The 19,653-nt window shown below is 41.6% G+C and overlaps 1 protein-coding gene and 1 long non-coding RNA gene across 2 annotated transcripts; both read left to right on the top strand.

The window, feature by feature from the left end:
• Positions 1 to 3,906: 3,906 nt before the first annotated feature.
• On the top strand, positions 3,907 to 14,619 carry LOC124138127 (sodium-dependent multivitamin transporter-like). Its single transcript, XM_048393832.1, has 8 exons — positions 3,907 to 4,245; positions 5,391 to 5,459; positions 7,345 to 7,418; positions 7,730 to 7,867; positions 10,043 to 10,178; positions 11,177 to 11,265; positions 13,000 to 13,118; positions 14,555 to 14,619. Exons 1-8 carry the CDS (start codon positions 3,907 to 3,909, stop codon positions 14,617 to 14,619), a joined length of 1,029 nt encoding a protein of 342 aa, XP_048249789.1.
• Positions 14,620 to 15,505: 886 nt separating this feature from the next.
• Positions 15,506 to 16,531, top strand: LOC125378336. The gene is made up of 3 exons (XR_007220203.1): positions 15,506 to 15,580; positions 15,921 to 16,007; positions 16,389 to 16,531. It is a non-coding gene; the product is annotated as an uncharacterized LOC125378336 (long non-coding RNA).
• Positions 16,532 to 19,653: the final 3,122 nt, after the last annotated feature.

The following is a 19,653-nucleotide window of genomic DNA, read 5'->3' as shown; positions in this document are numbered from 1 at the left end:
GACCTCTGCTCCATATAAATGAATTAGGGTTATTGTTGTATGAAATATTATTTAAAAAAAGAATTATATGAAAGATTAGTCAAAGTTTTTAAACTATGTATGATTCACATTAGTATCTATTTTGCCTGCATTGCTGCATTACTAGTGTGGAAATTCCACGATAATCTGCCTGTGAAAGTAACCCCTAGATATTTATATGAAGTGACAATTTGTAACGGTTGTGAGTTGAAGAACCATTTTCCCTACTTAATAGTGTATTTCCCTTTTTAAAAACTAACACTTTCATTTTCTCAGTGTTTACTTGGAGTTTACAATAAGAACAGTACAGCTCCAGTTGATCTAAAGAATTCTGTAAACCTTTGATCGTACTAGAGAACAGAACTATATCATCAGCAAAAAGCAACAGAAATATCTTAACAATATCTGGATGCAGCTGTATACCATCCGTATAATTATCCTTCAATTGTGCAGCCTGTTCACTGATGAAAAAACAAAACAAGAAGAGGCTAAGAATACAGCCTTGGCGTACACCAATGTTACATGTGAAGATATCAGAATATATTCCCGGGTTTTGAACACATGACCTTACATTTTGATAAATATTTCATAATAATTTACCCACTTTGTTACTCACACCATTTCAAAGAGAGAATGGCCACATTATATTTCTGTTCACCGAATCAAACGTCTTTTTTAACTCTTTTTAAAATTTCATAAAATTGTCCACCTTTTCTCTGCATGTATTTGTGAATAATCGCATTAAGTATGGAAATATTATCCGTGGTTGAGTACCCTTGTCTAAAACCTGCTTGTTCTTCCGAAATTTTATTTAATGAATCTGACCAAGATGAGCCTTTTACTGATAATAGAAACAAATATTTTGCTTAAAACACTCAGAAGGGTAATTCCTCGATAATTGTTTGTATCAGTACATGATCCTGATTTATGTAGTGGAATAATCACATCAATAGTCCACTCTTTTGGGAAATAAGACGTAATTCGTAAAAGTAGACGTAAACAGTAATTCAAGGTATGGGAGTAGATAGATATGTACAGTGTGTCCCTTCATTCAAATAACATAGAAGCAAAAATCAAGGACGCCATGGGAACTAAAATCTAATGTTTTACTAGCCTTGGCAAAATCCCATTGTAATTTTTAAACAATGGGAAAATTTGGAAATTTAATTGTAATAGCCCCGCATAAGTGGGCTGGTATTAACTTCGATGTCATTGTCCTGATTATATATTTGTGTGCAGTAGAGCAATAGAAATTGGCACCAGACATATAGTCCATGCCAAACAGACCAATAGTTAAGGTATCATGAGGACTAGTAGAAATTTGTCATTTATCATTATAATATAAGGACTAGTGGACTAAAATGTTAGTTTCTATAGCTGCATTTGCAAATTTTCATGGATGTTGCTTATGAGAATTGGAACTCGGGAACAGTACTGCTGACTCATGTTTTGAAATTGATCAAGGGGAGATAATGTGATTTGTTTATGTCCTATATTACCTCCCTTGGAGACACAATTTTTGCAATTTGCTTCATGGAAGTTTGTCATGTATTTTATACACATGCACAGAAGTTAAGCGCCACCCACCATATTTGTGAGCTGTTACTTTTGGCATTTAATGATGACTATTATAACGAGATGTACGATTGTTATAAGCCGTATATGTAGACCTCATGTGATGCAAAAGTTGTCCCAAAGCAAGTTTATCTTGTGTTTCAAAAGAATATGAGCAGAAAGGAATTTTACCGAAGACCAGAAATTGAAGGATTAGAAAACATTGAAAAACTTTTTTTGTCATGTAACTGTCATGATATCAGGACACCATATCAGGTGTCACATAGACACCCTAGGGAGTGCAGAGTCTATTGCAAGACAGAAACGTCAGTAACGTGTGTATGATCCACGGACATTGACCACAGCTTCAACCCTATGCCTCATACTCATTACAAGTCGTTGAATGCTTCTCTGAGGCAAACGGATCCATTCTTCGTGAAGTGCGGCTTCAAGTCCAGCGAGATTTTGAACTGGGGGATCACGATGTCTGATTTTCCGGCCAAGAATGTCCCAGAGATGCTCAATCGGATTAAGATCCGGACTACAGGCCGGCCAAGGAAGAGTGGCAATAGCTTCTTGACGCAATAAGCCAAAACTGCCCGAGATCTGTGTGGTCTAGCATTGTCGTCCATGTAAACAGGTCTTGTCTGAAAAGGATGGTTGTCAAAATGAGGGACTGACACTGGACGAAGAACGGCATCTTGTTATTGTTGGTCATTCAGGTTTCCACGAATTGTCACCAGCGGAAGATTGCAGCCGAAGGAAACACAACCCCATTACATGACAGACCCCCCGCCACATGCTAAGGTCTTCTGGATGTTCCTTGGTGCAAAACGAGTGTTACGTTGCCTCCAAACACGTATTCGACCATCAACAGTTCGTAGCAGCATTCGACACTCGTCAGACCAATGGATCCTTCTCCAGTTGGCCAAGTTCCATCGACTACGGGCACGACACCATATCAGACGATTCCGCATGTGCCTCTCAGTCAGTTGAGGACATTTTACTGGTCTTCTGGCGTTATAACCAGCCGCTCTGAGGCGACGCCTTCCGGTCATCGTCGAGAGTCTCTTCTGATGGGTAATCCACTGCAGTCTTAAATCTGTTGAGTGGCAAATGGATTTCGTCTGACTATCCTGAAAAGACGTCTATTCTCTCTGTTAGAGGTCTTTCTTGGCCTACCAGACCTATGCCTGTCATTGACATTGGTTTGACCATGTTTGACAATCAAACGAGTGATAACACTGTGATGACGACCCATTTGTCTTGCAATGGCCCTGCATGACATGCCAGCAATTTTCATGCCTATCACTTGCCATCTTTCAGCGTTCGTTAACTTTCTCCTCACCATGGCTGATTTTCAACCTCTATTGGAAAGGGAATCTCACACAGGAGCAAAATGCAACCAGGTGTCTGAAACTTGAATTTCACTATTTATAGGGTAGGGGAACTGCAGCAACACGTAAAGCACGCTTTCCTTGTGGTATCTGGGCAAATTTGGGCTCATGAAACTATGGAAGCCTAATTCAGTCATACATCATCATATTTCGTATTTCTGATTCCCACACGTGAAATCAAGAGACTATGAATATGGTGGCGCTTAACTTTTGTGCATGTGTATAGATGGTAGTGGTCCAGAACCCCTATTACCTATACTCCTTGTTTTAATAAAGAATCATTCGGCTTTAAGAAAAATACTATCATGTCAGAAATGACATGTTGTATTATCTCTTAACGACAGAAATGACATGTTGTATTATCTCTTAACGACAGAAATGACATGTTGTATTATCTCTTAACGACAGCATGAACAGTGAAACTAAATCTGCACCATCCAACGTTGAGAGTCTAACTTTTCACATAATTGTCAGTTCTCATTATAATATTGGCCATTACGTCAGCATTACCATAGAACCCCACACTAACGTGATCACTGAATATTAATACTGTCGTGTCCATAAGCACAGTGTGCATATATTGAAACCTTCTTTAGTCGAACACAACCCAGGCAAGACCTCCGTTTCACTGAGCGTTAAAAAATCTGCCATCGGGAACGCCTTTTATTGAATTGTATTGACATGTTCAGTTAGCATTAAAACCAACTCACTCAGCCATCACATGTGGGGGTTTTTACCTGTATTTTTATGATAATATTAGAACAACATTTACATTATCAAAGTTGTTATAAATATGGCAATACATATAATTTGAATGTGAATAGATGTATATTTGACAGATGCGTGATATAAAGTAGTGGAATGGTTATTATGAATACACATACCAGTCTAGCTGTTCTCAGGGGTCAGTCACATCAGCGTTAACCAGACATCGTCAATGGCGAAGGTGTCCGTCTCTGAGGCTGACTATGTCGTCATCTGTGGATTCCTGTCACTGTCTGTGGGGATAGGGCTTTATTACGCCGTCAGGGGGAGGAGGAGGAACACCAGGGAGGAGTACCTGATGGGGGGACGGCGTCTCCACGTCATCCCGGTGACGCTGTCTCTGTGCGTGACGTACTTATCATCGACGTCCTTCGTCGGGATGCCCGCTGAAACTTTCTCTAGTGGTTTTACGTATGCTTTTGTAAGTCTAGGTTGTGCTGTGGCGATGTTCATCACCGTCTTCACTGTGGTGCCAATGATGCATTCACTGCAGTTGACCAGTGTTTATGAGGTACAGTAAGCAAAAACACAAGGTTAGTTTATAAAACTCTTTGGTAGTGTTCCTCGATGGAATGACTGGACTGTGTACTGAGTGTTGCCGGATGCACCAACAAACAAACACTTCCTTTTGTGTGAACAGTGTATGCGAGGCTGGTGCTGCCGGTAGGGCAGGACACGCTTACCCTTTTCGCGAACACCTGGTGTCATCACTGATTTTCAGTGATCCATTCTCATAATATTCATCACTATTTTGCCTTCAACGCCAAATGAAATGTACTTTGGCAGATATTCGGGACTTATTCTCTGGCGTTAATTCTTTGTGTATATTATGAAGAACGTATGCATGTTTTAAATTAAAATGCAATTATTGATTTGAGATGAAAGAGATGTGAAAACGTAGAATTTTTTCCAAGGAGTAAATATTGATCTGAATCCATCCTATGTCCATTTCACCGACGGCTTCATCATCACCGTCGTTGATGTGATTGTTGTTTATGTCATCTGCAACATCGTTTGGTATATACTTGACCTGACCTATCTCATTTGAATATGTCGTATTTTGAATGTCCTGCTTTACTGTTAGAGACGTTAGATCACGTGTCAAACAGCTGAAATTAAGTTGTTGTTTTTTTTATATCGCACTGCCATCACCCAAAACTATATAATCTAATTAGCTTTTAAAGTTCAAAGGAAGGATTGCTCGCATTAATTTCACGGCGCATTATAAGCCAGGGATGGATTCTCGCATGATTTGGTGACGCATTCATTCCATGATTTACTGTATCCGAAGTATCCATTGTTCTCAGTTCCATTGATCGTTAGTTGATAGGGTATATCGAATAGGTCGAATTCAGATTTCCACCAAAATTATGAATAGAAGGTTTATTTATTTTCTCAAACACATTCGGAAATTTATGAAAATAATTCAGATCCCCAATTAAAGAGTTTTGGAAATTACAAATTTGCAGATGACTTTCAAACTGAGATTAGAGAGGGTACTGAGATACTTTACGATGGATGATTAGTTACACGTCATGCCCGACTGACAAACTATAACTCACTCAGGGAATAGAAAAGAATATGATAGAAAAGGAAATAATGGCATTTGAATTTGGTAAAGACAACTCAGTTTTAATATACTATTTGTCATTACAGTATTTCCAACTGCGGTTCGGGTCGGTGGTGCTGAGACGATGTATCAGTGTGGTGGGGATGATGCAGAACGTAAGTTAACGCTGTGTGAGTGAGTGTGGTTTTACGCCGCGTTTAGCAATATTCCAGCACTATCACGGCGGGGGACACCATTGTACCCATGTCGGAAATCAAACCCGGGTCTTCGGCGTGACGAGCGAACGCTTTAACGACTAGGCTACCTAGTGTGAAATGACTGAGGGACAGACTGAAGGTTGTACAATTCCAGGAACATTGTGCTTCCTTTCTGCGTTTGTTTTCAGAAGTCTGAATTGTGTTTCACAAGCTTGTAATGCTTTCTGATACAGTTATTGATTGGAAACTTCGATTATGTTTGATTACAGAACGTTTTGAAATATATTTACCTTCCAGATCTTCTACACAGCTGTAATTTTGTTAGCGCCAGCAGTTGCCATAGAAACAGGTAAACTAACGATCAAAGTTATTCACCTTGTACTACTTGGGCTTAAAAGTAAGGGTTATTAAAAGTCCATACATATTATCTAAATGTATTTAAGAATTTGGAAGTCAATACACAGCTTCGTTGAAATTGCTATGCGTCATCAATCATTTATATTTTCATATTTTTTTTACCTCTGTTTTGTTTTTTCGCTTGATAGTCGAGTCTGGTTCTTCTCTATCGTTGACGTTTTATAGTTGCTAAAATCCTTTGCAAATAACGTTTGTGTCCTCACAGTTGCTGGTCTCCCATTGTGGGTGTCGGTGCTGCTTGTGGGAGCTGTTGCAACACTCTACACGGCCATTGTGAGTTCCTCGTACATCATCATTGATCGTTCAAGAATGCTCATCATATCCTACATCATAAAATAAAAAACACAACACAATGTGATCCTATGCCATAATCTGTAGATGGTTTCTATTTTCCTCACATTTTTCTGGTTCAGGGTGGACTACGGGGCGTGGTCGCTGTGGACGTATTCCAGGCCCTTATCTTGGCTGTTGGGTTGTATTCAATATTGTTTAAGGTAAAGTATTTCATCCCGTACAGTGTTTCGCGAACACCTGGTGTCATCATTGATTTAAAGGGATCCGTCACATAGTATTCACACCTATTTTGTCTTTAACGCCAAGTGGAATCTGTTTCGGCAGATAATCTAATGTGGTTAATCTAAGGCGTTAACGTTTTAAAGTGAGTGAGTATGGTTTCACGCCACTTTTAGCAATGTTCCAGCAATATCACGGCGGGGGACACCATGTCGGGAATCGAACCCGGGTCATCGGGGTGACGAGCGAACGCTTTAACCACTAGGCTACCCGACCGCCCTTTAACTTTTCGTTTTATAGTATGTTCTGTACTTATGGTAGCCAAGCGGCATTACCAGCAAAACTATACCTGTATTTGTGAGGATCCCAAACTCAAGCCTATGGATTCTAAGAAAATATTCCAGGAGCTTATTATGCTTCACTGCTGCGGAAATTGTGGGACGCTATCAAGCTTAAGAGGCGTGGCATGCTGACCAAGGGTGTCCGTCTCCTGCAAGACAATGCTCCAGTACACAACTCTCATGTTGCCCAGACAGAAGCGCGGTCCTGTGGCTATGAAATCCTTCCACATCCTCCTTACTCTCCTGACCTTGCACCATCTGACTTCCACCTCTTTCCAACCATGAAGTCATTTTTAAAGGGAAAACGTTTCACAGATGATGAAACACTGATTTCTGAAGTCAAGTCCTGGTTTGAGACGCAAAATGAGGGCTTTTACAAGCGAGGTCTCCATAGTTGCATAAAACGATGGGAGTAGTGTGTAACTCTAGGTGGTTCCTATGTGGAGAAAGACTAATACCTATGCCAAGTTTCATTCCACTAGGGCCATCGGAAGTGGGTCAGGGGAAATCTTTAATGAACACCCCTCGTGTTTCAATGCATCAGCTCTGACGTAATAATGTCTTTGTTTCAGGGAGTGCATGACATCGGCGGCATCGGACTGACCTGGGATCTGGCAGTCCAGGGAGGGAGAGTCCCGCCTGTAGAGTAAGATTTCTATATGGACATTCCTTAAAGGAGTTTTCAAGTAAACAATGTTTGTTTATTTGTTCTTTAACGCCGCACTCAGCAATATTCCAGCATCAACCAAGTCAGTGAGCCTGACCACCCGATCCCGTTAGTCGCCTCTTACGACAAGCATATTCGCCTTATTGCTGAAGACCAATTAAACAATAAACAAAGTAAACAAATACGTGTTTCCTTCACCTTAGTTCCTCTGCTGGTGTTTTTTTTAAATACATCCAAGCAAGTAAGGCATGCTTGAAAATGTGTGCGACCGTTTGTATCCCCTGTTTCAGTTTCAGTGCGGATCCCCGTGTACGTCACTCGTTCTGGTCTCTCGTGGTGGGAGGTGCCTTCATGTTCATGGCGTATATCTTCGACCAATCAGCAATACAGAGGATGTGCGCGCTACCTAGCGTCAGACAGGCCAAACTGTGAGTTATAAGGACATAAACTGTATCAGTCAGTTATCATCTTTGTGATAGGTGGCCTAGCCGTCTAAGGCAGCGCATTTTGCCAGTGTCAGAAACCAATGTTTGTGGGTTCCAATCCCGGTTCTATTTCCTGGTGTTTCACCACACGTGCTCCTTGGTTTCACCAAAGTGGTAAACGTCATATACCTGCATCACATCGTCAAGCTTACACGCCGTGATATAACTGAAATACTGTCCAAAAGGGGGTTCACCCAACACACTCACTCACTCACTCTGTGACAGATTGAGTGGCGTTTTAAAGATTGGATTGGATCATTTGCGATATCTGACATAATTATGATAGCACAGGTTTTAATAGGACTTCCTCTTATGAAATACCAATATTCTCATATCAAATAATAACACGTGATGATCATGTGTGTGTGTGTGTGTGTGTGTGTGTGTGTGTGTGTGTGTGTGTGTGTGTGTGTGTGTGTGTGTGTGTGCAATGGGTTTATTTCAAAGGATGATAGGAAATGAAGAACTGTTCTGTCAAACATGAAGGAGCAACAAAGGTTGTCTAAATGAAGTTCCGGATTTCGTAACACAAGAACGTCGTGCAGATGGTCAGTGGTGACGTCAGGTTCACTCTCTGTTATGACCACCACGTGATTGCATAACCAAACGGCAACGTCTAGGCATTTACTGTATTAGTCTCTGAATCTTGGCCTGGGGAATCCTTCTCCACTCCTCCTGCAGTGTTCGAGCCAGTTCATGAAGTGTTGCAGGCTGTGGTTGACGCTGTCGTAGACGGCGACTGAATTCCTGTGTAGGATATTGCCTCCCACATCATGACGCTTCCTCCATCAAATCTGTTCACCTGACGTACACAATAACGGGCAAAACCGAAATCGTCTTTGTAAAAGACAACGAGAGTCAATACAAAACCAAATTCGTATCCAATGCCGCAGATTCCATATCTGAACGTAAGTACACTAACGAACGCGTTGAAGACGGCGATGACGTCGTGAGATGCAGCCATACTTAAACATAGACTCACTTCAGCCGTAGCGCTAAGATGCCTTTGTGGAACGGGCCCCTGTCTCTGAATCCACGCTGGTGAACACGAGTCCGTGCAGTCTGGGCGGATATCCTTCGTAGTCCTGGCACGTTCGAAGCTTTTCATAATTGCAAAATCATATAACAAATTTGTAGATAGATGTTTTCTCTTTACAGCCAAGTTTAGCCTGTACGTTTTCCATAATTTGCACGTGTGAAACGATTAAAGAGAATTGTTTTAGATATTTGTAAACAACGCACCCAAAGCTAAAATTTCACATCAAAATAGCACAATTTCCTACACCAAACACTCGCACCCGTAGATGTAGATGACCTATGGAGTATTTCAACAATTTAGAAACCATCTTGGTGAAAGAAACAATATTTATTATCGTGTAATCGGTTATGCAGGTTTTTTGGTAGAGTATATACATGACCTAAATATAGATTTTTCAGGTTTAATCAGCTATTAAAATGAAACTTAACGCCATATCATGTAATGCTGTAAGAATCTATTCAATCCTGTTTTATCGCAGTAATTCTTCAAAGGGGTTCAGGGATAGATTCCAGTTTCCACTTGTCTATAATTGATTACTAAAATGGCTAATTGGTGGTCGGAAGGTTGTGATGATGCGATCAGATGCTGATGCTGCCAGTCATCTAGTTCTGGTTCCACCCTCAGTTAGTTATAGAGAGCCGTGATGCAGTTGTCATATTGCACAGTTACCCATAAAACACGGGCTAGAATTGGTCTTCATTAGCCTATGCTTGTCGTAAGATGCGCCCAACGTGATCGGGTGCAGGCTCGCTGACTTGCCGCCGTCATGTAGCTGGAAAATTGTGAAGTGTGACGTTAAACAACAACAAGAAGCAAACAAACAAACAAAATAAAAAACACACTGATTTTTGTTTTGTTTAACGTTGCACTCAGCAATATTCCAGCTATATTACGGCGGTCTGTAAATAATCGAGTCTGAACCACACAATGCAGTGATTGACATCATGACAATCGATCCACGAAATTGGGATACGATGACATGCTTTAACCAAGTCAGCGAGCTTGAGCACCTGATCCCGTTAGTCGCCTCTTACGACAAGCACACATATTGCACAGTGTCGTCTCCTTACCTGTTACAGCGTCTATGCCGCCACTGGCGTCGTGGTGAGTATCTATGTGGTGAGCATAAGTTTCCTTGGAGTCGTGGCCTACAGCTACTACACAGTTCAAGGATGTGACCCGTTCAAGGCTGGATACCTCAAGAACAGAAACCAGGTAATACTGGGTTAGGCTTTACAATCGGTTTTGTTAAAACTGTGTGAAATGAGTAAGTTTGGGTTAACAGAATTCCAGTTATATTACGGTGTATCAGCTTAATGTGGGAGGAAATCTCGAAGTGATGCAAGTCTGAGACGTTTCCACCTTGGTGAAACCCACGAGCACGGGTGTTGTGCTGACAAACATGGAAATATAATCGGGGCGAACCGGGATTCGAACCCACAACTATAGGTTGCTGCCCACGGGACGCAACTCTGCACAACGAATTGCGGCTCCTTAGGCGTGCCCCCTCGAATAAGCGTATTTTTTTCAAAAAAAGAAAAACCACTGCATTCACCATGATGTCGGCATGTCGCTTTCAGATGTGTCTAAACGTTTACCCTCTAAGCCATAACGTCAGCATAGTCACGCCCTATGTCTTCATGTCCAAGGCATTATGCCAGCATATATACGTTACGTCGTTGCCCATTACGCCAACATGTTTACAATGCTCCAGTTTAACCATGTCTACAAGTCTGACCTATGTGCATACATCGCTATCTGTTTGACGTATTTTGGCGGAATGAAGATATGATAGATTAGAAATGTAATAAATAGAAAACTAAACCTTACCATTCCGTTGATATATCAATTAAATTAATGTTACAAAACATCGTTATATCAGGATACAGCAAAGTTCACAACTCTGTCGGGGACACAGCTGGCGCTGTCGTCTGAGGCGCTGCAATTCGCTGTGTAGAGTTGCGTCCCTTGGACACACCAGATTGTGTGTAATCCGGTTCGCCCCAATGATGTTTCTAGCAGTGTCAGCACCATACCCGTGCTCGTAGGTTTCACAAGAATGGTAAATGTCTGAGACCTGCATCACTTCGGACCTTCCTCCAACATTAAGCTGCCACGTAGTGATATAACTGGAATACTGTTAAAAGTAGCGTTAAACACAACTCACTCACTCACTCAACTCTGTCATGTTTCATCCATCATCTGTGTTTCAGCTCGTCCCCTATTTCATGATGGAGATATTCAATGGCTTCCCGGGCATGACGGGTCTATTTTTAGCAACAATATTTAGTGCTGGACTCAGGTAATTATGATGAATATTTTCGTATTCATTAAAACCATACTTAATTCTTTGACTTTTCAGTTCTATTTCAGGCATCGTGTGATATTTTAGGATGGGGCGAAATTTATTTCATCAATATTTTTTGGGTCATGAAAATGGTGCCATAATTGAGGACGGTCACCTCAGGATATATGATCTATTGTAAGACATGCACTCTTCAAAAAAAGAAACGCACAGGTAGATTTTTTGTAAATTTATTGTACCTAATAAAGTCGATATATGAAATATGGTATCATAGATTCAAAAATGAAATTTTGGAGCTCGATAGTCACATGTTGTCGTTGTACAAAGGCGTTGAAAACTGTTCATTGTCATGTCACATAAGGCCACAAGGTTGCGCTGAACTCAATGACTCGTGTGGCCGCTCCGGGCAGCAATCACGGCTCTGCATTTCATCGGCACTGACTGGATAAGTGTACGAATTCTGTCCTGCGGAATTTTGCGCCATTCTGCTTGTAACACGTTGGCCATTTGTGGGAGTGTCTGCGGCGTGTTCTGACGTTGACGTACATCCGAGAGGTGTTCGATTGGGTTGAGATCTGGAGATCCTGACGGCCAGGACAAGTCGTTGATGTTGGCATTATGAAGGTAGTCTCCTGTGTGCGGTGGAGCGTTGTCCTGTTCAAACAGCTCCCTCTGGCGGTCAGTGATTGAAAGAAGGTGAGGTTGAAGAATTTGATTCATGTAGCGATTTGGTGTCAAATTTCCCTGAACCACAACCAAGTCAGATCGCGTGGTGTAGGATATGCCCCCCTACACCATGACACTACTGCCACCGAAACTGTCGAATTCACGTACAAAATTTTGGACAAAACGTTCATTTCGACGACGATAAACACGTTGTCTTCCATCTAGCCGGTGAAGAAAAAATCGTGATTTATCGCTAAACCACACTCGTCTCCAGTTTCTTAAATTCCAAGGCTGTAAGGTATGTTACCAACGCAAGCGTCGCTGTCGATGGATCTGTTGCAAAACAAGGACGATAACTGGTCTTCTGGTTGTCGGATTCCAGCCTCGCGAAGATGGTTCCTGACAGTCTGGTCCGATATCCTCCTCAAACCATGGAAGCATCCTGCAGTCTCCGTAGCTGTGGCACTGCGATGACCTTGGTGGATCAGTTGTAGCGATCCTGTGCAGGGTTGGTAACTCTTGGTCGGCCGTTTCTCGGACGGTCTGCAGTGGAATTGAACTGTGTGTATCGGTCCCAAAGGCGGGAAATGGTGCTGTGGTGGACGTTGAAGTGGCTAGCAACAGAAGACTGCGATTCCCCTCTTTGGATACGTCCTATCGGCAGCGCTGAGTCTCGGCATTTTCGAACTTGAAAAATGTTGACAATTGAATGATAAATTATTTGCTTATGCTTGTCTTTTTATAGCCACTACCACGAGTTACGGATGCCGAACATTGCACGTGAATTTTGCTTTACTTTTTTCCTCCATGGCATTTTTTATCAAATATGAAAACAATGCCGTTTAAGACATTGCAAATCAGATTCAATAAACTACTTACTACCTGTGCGTTTCTTTTCTTTTTGAAGAGTGTATTCCTAAATGGGTAGTCTGCAGAACAAGATACTTGTCGCCGGTTATTTCTTTGAATATTCTAGTTTATGGTTGGATGTCACTGCCATTTATTTAATTGAACTGTTTATTTACATTGTTCACTTTTATTAACTATATGGAAAATCTTTCTAAGTTCTGTCTCCTCCGTCATCAACGGCCTCGCCGCCAACACCATCGAGGATCTACTACGACCAGTGTTTGACCGGTATAACACAACTGAGAAAGGGAAAATCTTCACTGCCAAGATGTCAGGTAAGAGTCATTTGGGTCGTCATAGTTAAGAGGAAATTGTGAAATTCTCGATTCTCATTGGCCAGTCAGAGGACTCAAATCACAATAATCACTGCTAAATGAAACAGCACATTTGAAGGCGTCATCACCGTGGATCATGGAGTCAAGTATAATGATGTGAAACAGGAAAACAGCGTTTCACACTATACCCCGCCATGAGGCACTTTAGAAGTTACAAGAGCCCCATAAAACCTTAAGAAGAGATAGGCACCTGGGCCGCTTTTTGTCGTCAGAAAACAATATTAAATGTGAAATTAATACACACAAAAAGGTACCGAGTATATCTTAGATAAGCATGCAAACTTTCATTCATATAACTTCAGTAGTTTGAGAAATCTTGTCTCAATTTCACGTAGTAAGCACAAAGTTGAAAATCACGGAGCAAGGGCTATAACTGTGTAAAAATTGAATTTACATCAATGTTCGAACTCAGTTGAAATCATGACCAGTAACACCAGCGTGTAAAATTTCATTTCTCTGACTTAAATAGTTTTTGAGAAACTTTGAATCCTTTGAGAACCGGACGGACGGACGAACTCCGTTCCAATATCCCTCGCCCCACATCGTAGCGGGGGATGATAATGTTTGAGTATGTACAGTGACATTCTTCGTTCAAAAATTTGATTTTATTATTGGCGTTTCCTGAATTCACATTGATAACCCTACCCATGAAGATCCGGGGTAGAATAGGTCTTCAGCAACCCATGTTTGCCGTAAAAGGCGACTATGCTTGTCATAAGAGGACTGGTGTCTAACGGGATCGGGTGGTCAGGCTGCTGACTTGGTTGATGCATGTCATAGTATCCCAACTGCGTGGATCGATGGCTCATGATGTCAACAAATGGATTGTCTGGCCCAGACTCGATTATTTACAGACCGCCGTCATATAGCTGTAATATTGCTGAGTGAGTGCGTTAAACAACAAATAAACAAACAAACAAACAAACAAACAAAAGCATTGATAACCCACTCAAAACATTGGGCGTGCTGCAGAAGATGGATCCTCAAGCTGTGATTCAAATAAATATATAAATTGAATACGTTTATCAACGCATGATGAAAAACATGAATACATACAGTCAGAAACGTCCATTCTTTCTGGCTCAGGTTCATTGATCATTTAATGGTTCGAGCGCACGTGGTTCACAATGTTTCCAATGACCCTCGACCCCGTTCACTCTCGCGTACACACGAGAGGTTCAAAAACTCATACAACCAATTCAATGGGAATATTACGGAACGAGACTGGTCTCCGGAAAATAAAACGAAATGGGATTGCTTTACCGTATGTACTTTCTCACAGGGCGCATCCATACCCATGCACTCAATGTTACCAATTACCGAGGAGTTTGCCATTTATTTGTCATGGTAGAATGGAGAGCATACTGTGTTTCCAGTGGAGAGCTGGGGTACCAAATTCAAGCTGGTGGGGATAGGTCTCCAGGCAACCTTGATCCATTGAAAACACAGAATGTTCTGTAACTTAGTTCTAACATCTACCTCCACTTCTATTTGGCATAACTACAATATGTTATCGGATACAATGTTGTATCTGCAGAGCAATATGCAGACAATCGAGATACATAAATTATTAGATTATGTTGAGAATACAGATTATATTTAATTCCTAATACTTGAAATTTACGACACCGAAACACACGACAATAATTGTCTATTTCTCACATATTGTTCTTCTTAAAATAATCGGCGTAATTTCGCTCAATGAAGTAACTTTTGAAACTGCGTATGAATATAGAGGGAACCGTCACATTTGCCATTAAATGCCAACTGATTTCTAACCACAATTGACTATATAATCGACATCATATATCAAAACCGTTATATACCTTTATTGGGAATGTTGGTCAAAAGTTTATTGTGCAAGCTGACATTGAATCGATATCTGGAGATTACAGTATTGTTCATGTTCGGTGAGGGGGCGGTCGGGTAGCCTAGTGGTTAAAGCGTTGGCTCGTCACGCCGAAGACCCGGGTTCGATTCCCGACATGGGTACAATGTGTGAAGCCCATTTCTGGTGTCCCCCGCCGTGATATTGTTGGAATATTGCTAAAAGCGGCGGAAAACTATACTCACTCACTCACTCATGCTTGGTGACCTCAGCTGCATATTTATCGGATCTAGCGACTAAGTTTACCCGATTGGTTTATTGTATCGATAACTCTAGTCATTATGTGATGGATGTATTGCCCGTGTCGATTCTCGACTTGAAACAATATGTGAACCCGGAAATCTGCAGGTAAAAGGAATTTAGTGTGAAACCAACAAACAACCAACAAATAGGAATACGCTGCCATATGACAGTGTTTCACTTCATGATGTGTTCCGTTTCAGTGTTCTTCTATGGAGGTCTTTGCGTGTGTTTATCGTTTGGTGCGTGGAGTCTGCCAGGAACTGTTATCCAGGTCAGCACAATTCTATGGTGTAAATAATAAATAAATAAACAAGCAAACAAACAAATGACAAATTATTCATAATTTCATTTCTAACTGGAAATGAGTACCCATTGTTAAATAGCTCTGACTTTATTTTTTTCAAACAAGTACATACAATAAATGAAATCTCAAGGAATTATCTCGACTTGGTCAGAGGCCCCGAGTCTGCAGCAAATAACAGTAAAAAATCCCAATTGGAATATAAAAAAATTCCCAATTACTCAGAATTTACGAAAATTAGAACAGCAAAAATATCCTATGCAGAACATATCCAATAACTTCTCAATATGATTATGTTCGTTAATTACAGGCTGCAATGGGAATTGGTGGAGCTTGTTCAGGCCCTGTACTTGGCGTATTCCTTCTGGGAGCAGCAGCACCGTGGGGGAACATAACGGTTGGGGGCCGACTACTTGATATTCTGGGGAGATGGGATTTTTTATGGAGACGAGATATTTAATTCAGCTACAGCTGCAAACGCAGATCTTGTTTTAATTAAAACTATCAGCCTACATATGTTGTTTTGTTTGTTGTTTTTTTGTTTTTTAAAAACACGCACGTGACAACAAAGTTTTTTATGTCAGGCAGTATTTATGAATGCCGGATGTCTTGGTAGCAAAATGAATAGAGGATACTTGTCCATTTTTCGTCAATTAACGTGATTGTCTCATCGTATGACCTGCCAAGTTGATATTTTCATATCGCAGCGCCATCTCCCTACTGTATACAGTCACGTGTACAATACATGTATTCTCAGCTTACACGTGTCCGTCAACAGGGGGCTGCGTCTGGCTTGCTGGTGTCTCTGGTGCTGAACGTGTGGATCGCTCTCGGCGGCATCATGTACGGACGTAGACCTGTACCACTACCGCCGGCACCTGGCAACTTCTGTCACGTTCTGGATGCAGCCAACATAACAGGCATGTACCTCCCTGGTCCGTTCAACAATAGTACAGGCCTCTACCTCCCTGACCCCTTCAACAATAGAACAGGCCACCAAGATATCAGGACAAGGTAAGACGTTTATCTAACAACATCCATTTTTTCAATGAATTCCTATAGTTTCTTGCAAATGGTAATAAATAATCACTCGACCAATGTTCATATACGATTCTTACTTTCGTCACATCTCAACGAACCCATGAAGATCCGGGTCATAGGTCTTCAGCAACCCATGCTTGCTGTAAAAGGCGAATATACTTGTGGTAAGAGGCGACTAACGGGATCGGGTGGTCAGGCTCGCTGACTTGGTTGATGCATGTCATCGTATCCCAGTTGGGTAGATCGATGCTCATGTAAATCACTGGATTGTCTGGTCCAGACTTGATTATTTACAGACCTCCGTTATACAGCTGGAATATTGCCGAGTGTGCGTTAAACAAACAAACAAAACACAACTTTGTACAATCTATTGTGTATGTATGTTCAGTGGGCCGGTGGCCTGGAACTTCATGAATAAATCTAATAAGCCGTTAGCATTAGCATACACATTATTGTGAATGTCAAATGTATGATGTAGTCCCTCTACTCCTGTGTCTGGTAACACCGTCTTTAGCGATGTCAAATGTATGATGTAGTCCCTCTACTCCTGTGTCTGGTAACAACGTCTTTAGCTATGTCAAATGTATGATGTAGTCCCTCTACTCCTGTGCCTGGTAACAACGTCTTTAGCGATGTCAAATGTATAATGTAGTTCCTCTACTCCTGTGTCTGGTAACAACGTCTTTAGCGATGTCAAATATATGATGTAGTCCCTCTACTCCTGTGTCTGGTAACAACGTCTTTAGCGATGTCAAATGTATGATGTAGTCCCTCTACTCCTGTGTCTGGTAACAACGTCTTTAGCTATGTCAAATGTATGATGTAGTCCCTCTACTCCTGTGCCTGGTAACAACGTCTTTAGCTATGTCAAATGTATGATGTAGTCCCTCTACTCCTGTGTCTGGTAACAACGTCTTTAGCGATGTCAAATGTATGATGTAGTCCCTCTACTCCTGTGCCTGGTAACAACGTCTTTAGCGATGTCAAATGTATGATGTAGTTCCTCTTCTCCTGTGCCTGGTAACAACGTCTTTAGCGATGTCAAATGTATGATGTAGTCCCTCTACTCCTGTGCCTGGTAACAACGTCTTTAGCGATGTCAAATGTATGATGTAGTCCCTCTACTCCTGTGTCTGGTAACACCGTCTTTAGCGATGTCAAATGTATGATGTAGTCCCTCTACTCCTGTGCCTGGTAACAACGTCTTTAGCGATGTCAAATGTATGATGTAGTTCCTCTTCTCCTGTGCCTGGTAACAACGTCTTTAGCGATGTCAAATGAATGATGTAGTCCCTCTACTCCTGTGCCTGGTAACAACGTCTTTAGCGATGTCAAATGTATGATGTAGTCCCTCTACTCCTGTGTCTGGTAACAACGTCTTTAGCGATGTCAAATGTATGATGTAGTCCCTCTACTCCTGTGTCTGGTAACACCGTCTTTAGCGATGTCAAATGTATGATGTAGTCCCTCTACTCCTGTGTCTGGTAACAACGTCTTTAGCGATGTCAAATGTATGATGTAGTCCCTCTACTCCTGTGTCTGGTAACAACATCTTTAGCGATGTCAAATGTATGATGTAGTCCCTCTACTCCTGTGTCTGGTAACACCGTCTTTAGCGATGTCAAATGTATGATGTAGTCCCTCTACTCCTGTGTCTGGTAACACCGTCTTTAGCGATGTCAAATACATGATGTAGTCCCTCTACTCCTGTGCCTGATAACAACGTCTTTAGCGATGTCAAATGTATGATGTAGTCCCTCTACTCCTGTGTCTGGTAACAACGTCTTTAGCGATGTCAAATGTATGATGTAGTCCCTCTACTCCTGTGTCTGATAACAACGTCTTTAGCGATGTCAAATACATGATGTAGTCCCTCTACTCCTGTGTCTGGTAACAACGTCTTTAGCGATGTCAAATGTATGATGTAGTCCCTCTACTCCTGTGCCTGGTAACAACGTCTTTAGCGATGTCAAATGTATGATGTAGGCCCTCTACTCCTGTGTCTGGTGACAACGTCTTTAGCGATGTCAAATGTATGATGTAGTCCCTCTACTCCTGTGTCTGGTAACACCGTCTTTAGCGATGTCAAATGTATGATGTAGTCCCTCTACTCCTGTGTCTGGTAACAACGTCTTTAGCTATGTCAAATGTATGATGTAGTCCCTCTACTCCTGTGCCTGATAACAACGTTTTTAGCGATGTCAAATGTATGATGTAGTCCCTCTACTCCTGTGTCTGGTAACAACGTCTTTAGCGATGTCAAATGTATGATGTAGTCCCTCTACTCCTGTGTCTGGTAACACCGTCTTTAGCGATGTCAAATGTATGATGTAGTCCCTCTACTCCTGTGCCTGATAACAACGTCTTTAGCGATGTCAAATATATGATGTAGTTCCTCAAATCCTGTGTCTGGTAACAACGTCTTTAGCGATGTCAAATGTATGATGTAGTTCCTCTTCTCCTGTGCCTGATAACAACGTCTTTAGCGATGTCAAATGTATGATGTAGTCCCTCTACTCCTGTGCCTGATAACAACGTCTTTAGCTATGTCAAATGAATGATGTAGTCCCTCTACTCCTGTGCCTGGTAACAACGTCTTTAGCTATGTCAAATGTATGATGTAGTCCCTCTACTCCTGTGTCTGATAACAACGTCGCCAGCGATGTCAAATGTATGATGTAGTTCCTCTACTCCTGTGTCTGGTAACAACGTCTTTAGCGATGTCAAATACATGATGTAGTTCCTCTACTCCTGTGCCTGGTAACAACGTCTTTAGCGATGTCAAATGTATGATGTAGTTCCTCTACTCCTGTGCCTGATAACAACGTCTTTAGCTATGTCAAATGTATGATGTAGTTCCTCTACTCCTGTGCCTGATAACAACGTCTTTAGCTATGTCAAATGTATGATGTAGTTCCTCTACTCCTGTGCCTGGTAACAACGTCTTTAGCGATGTCAAATACATGATGTAGTTCCTCTACTCCTGTGCCTGGTAACAACGT

The sequence above is a fragment of the Haliotis rufescens genome, unplaced genomic scaffold (assembly GCF_023055435.1).
Source record: "Haliotis rufescens isolate VD_foot unplaced genomic scaffold, xgHalRufe1.0.p SCAF_12, whole genome shotgun sequence".
In the NCBI taxonomy this organism is placed as follows: Eukaryota; Metazoa; Mollusca; class Gastropoda; order Lepetellida; family Haliotidae; genus Haliotis; species Haliotis rufescens.
This window is presented reverse-complemented; position numbering and strand designations above follow the sequence as displayed.

Coding starts and splice junctions, on each gene's coding strand:
- LOC124138127 (XM_048393832.1), top strand. CDS start 3,907: ATGGCGAAGGTGTCCGTCTCTGAGGCTGACTATGTCGTCATCTGTGGA. Junction 4,246..5,390: donor AGTTGACCAGTGTTTATGAG/GTACAGTAAGCA, acceptor TTGTCATTACAG/TATTTCCAACTGCGGTTCGG. Junction 13,119..14,554: donor CTTCACTGCCAAGATGTCAG/GTAAGAGTCATT, acceptor CTGTGTTTCCAG/TGGAGAGCTGGGGTACCAAA.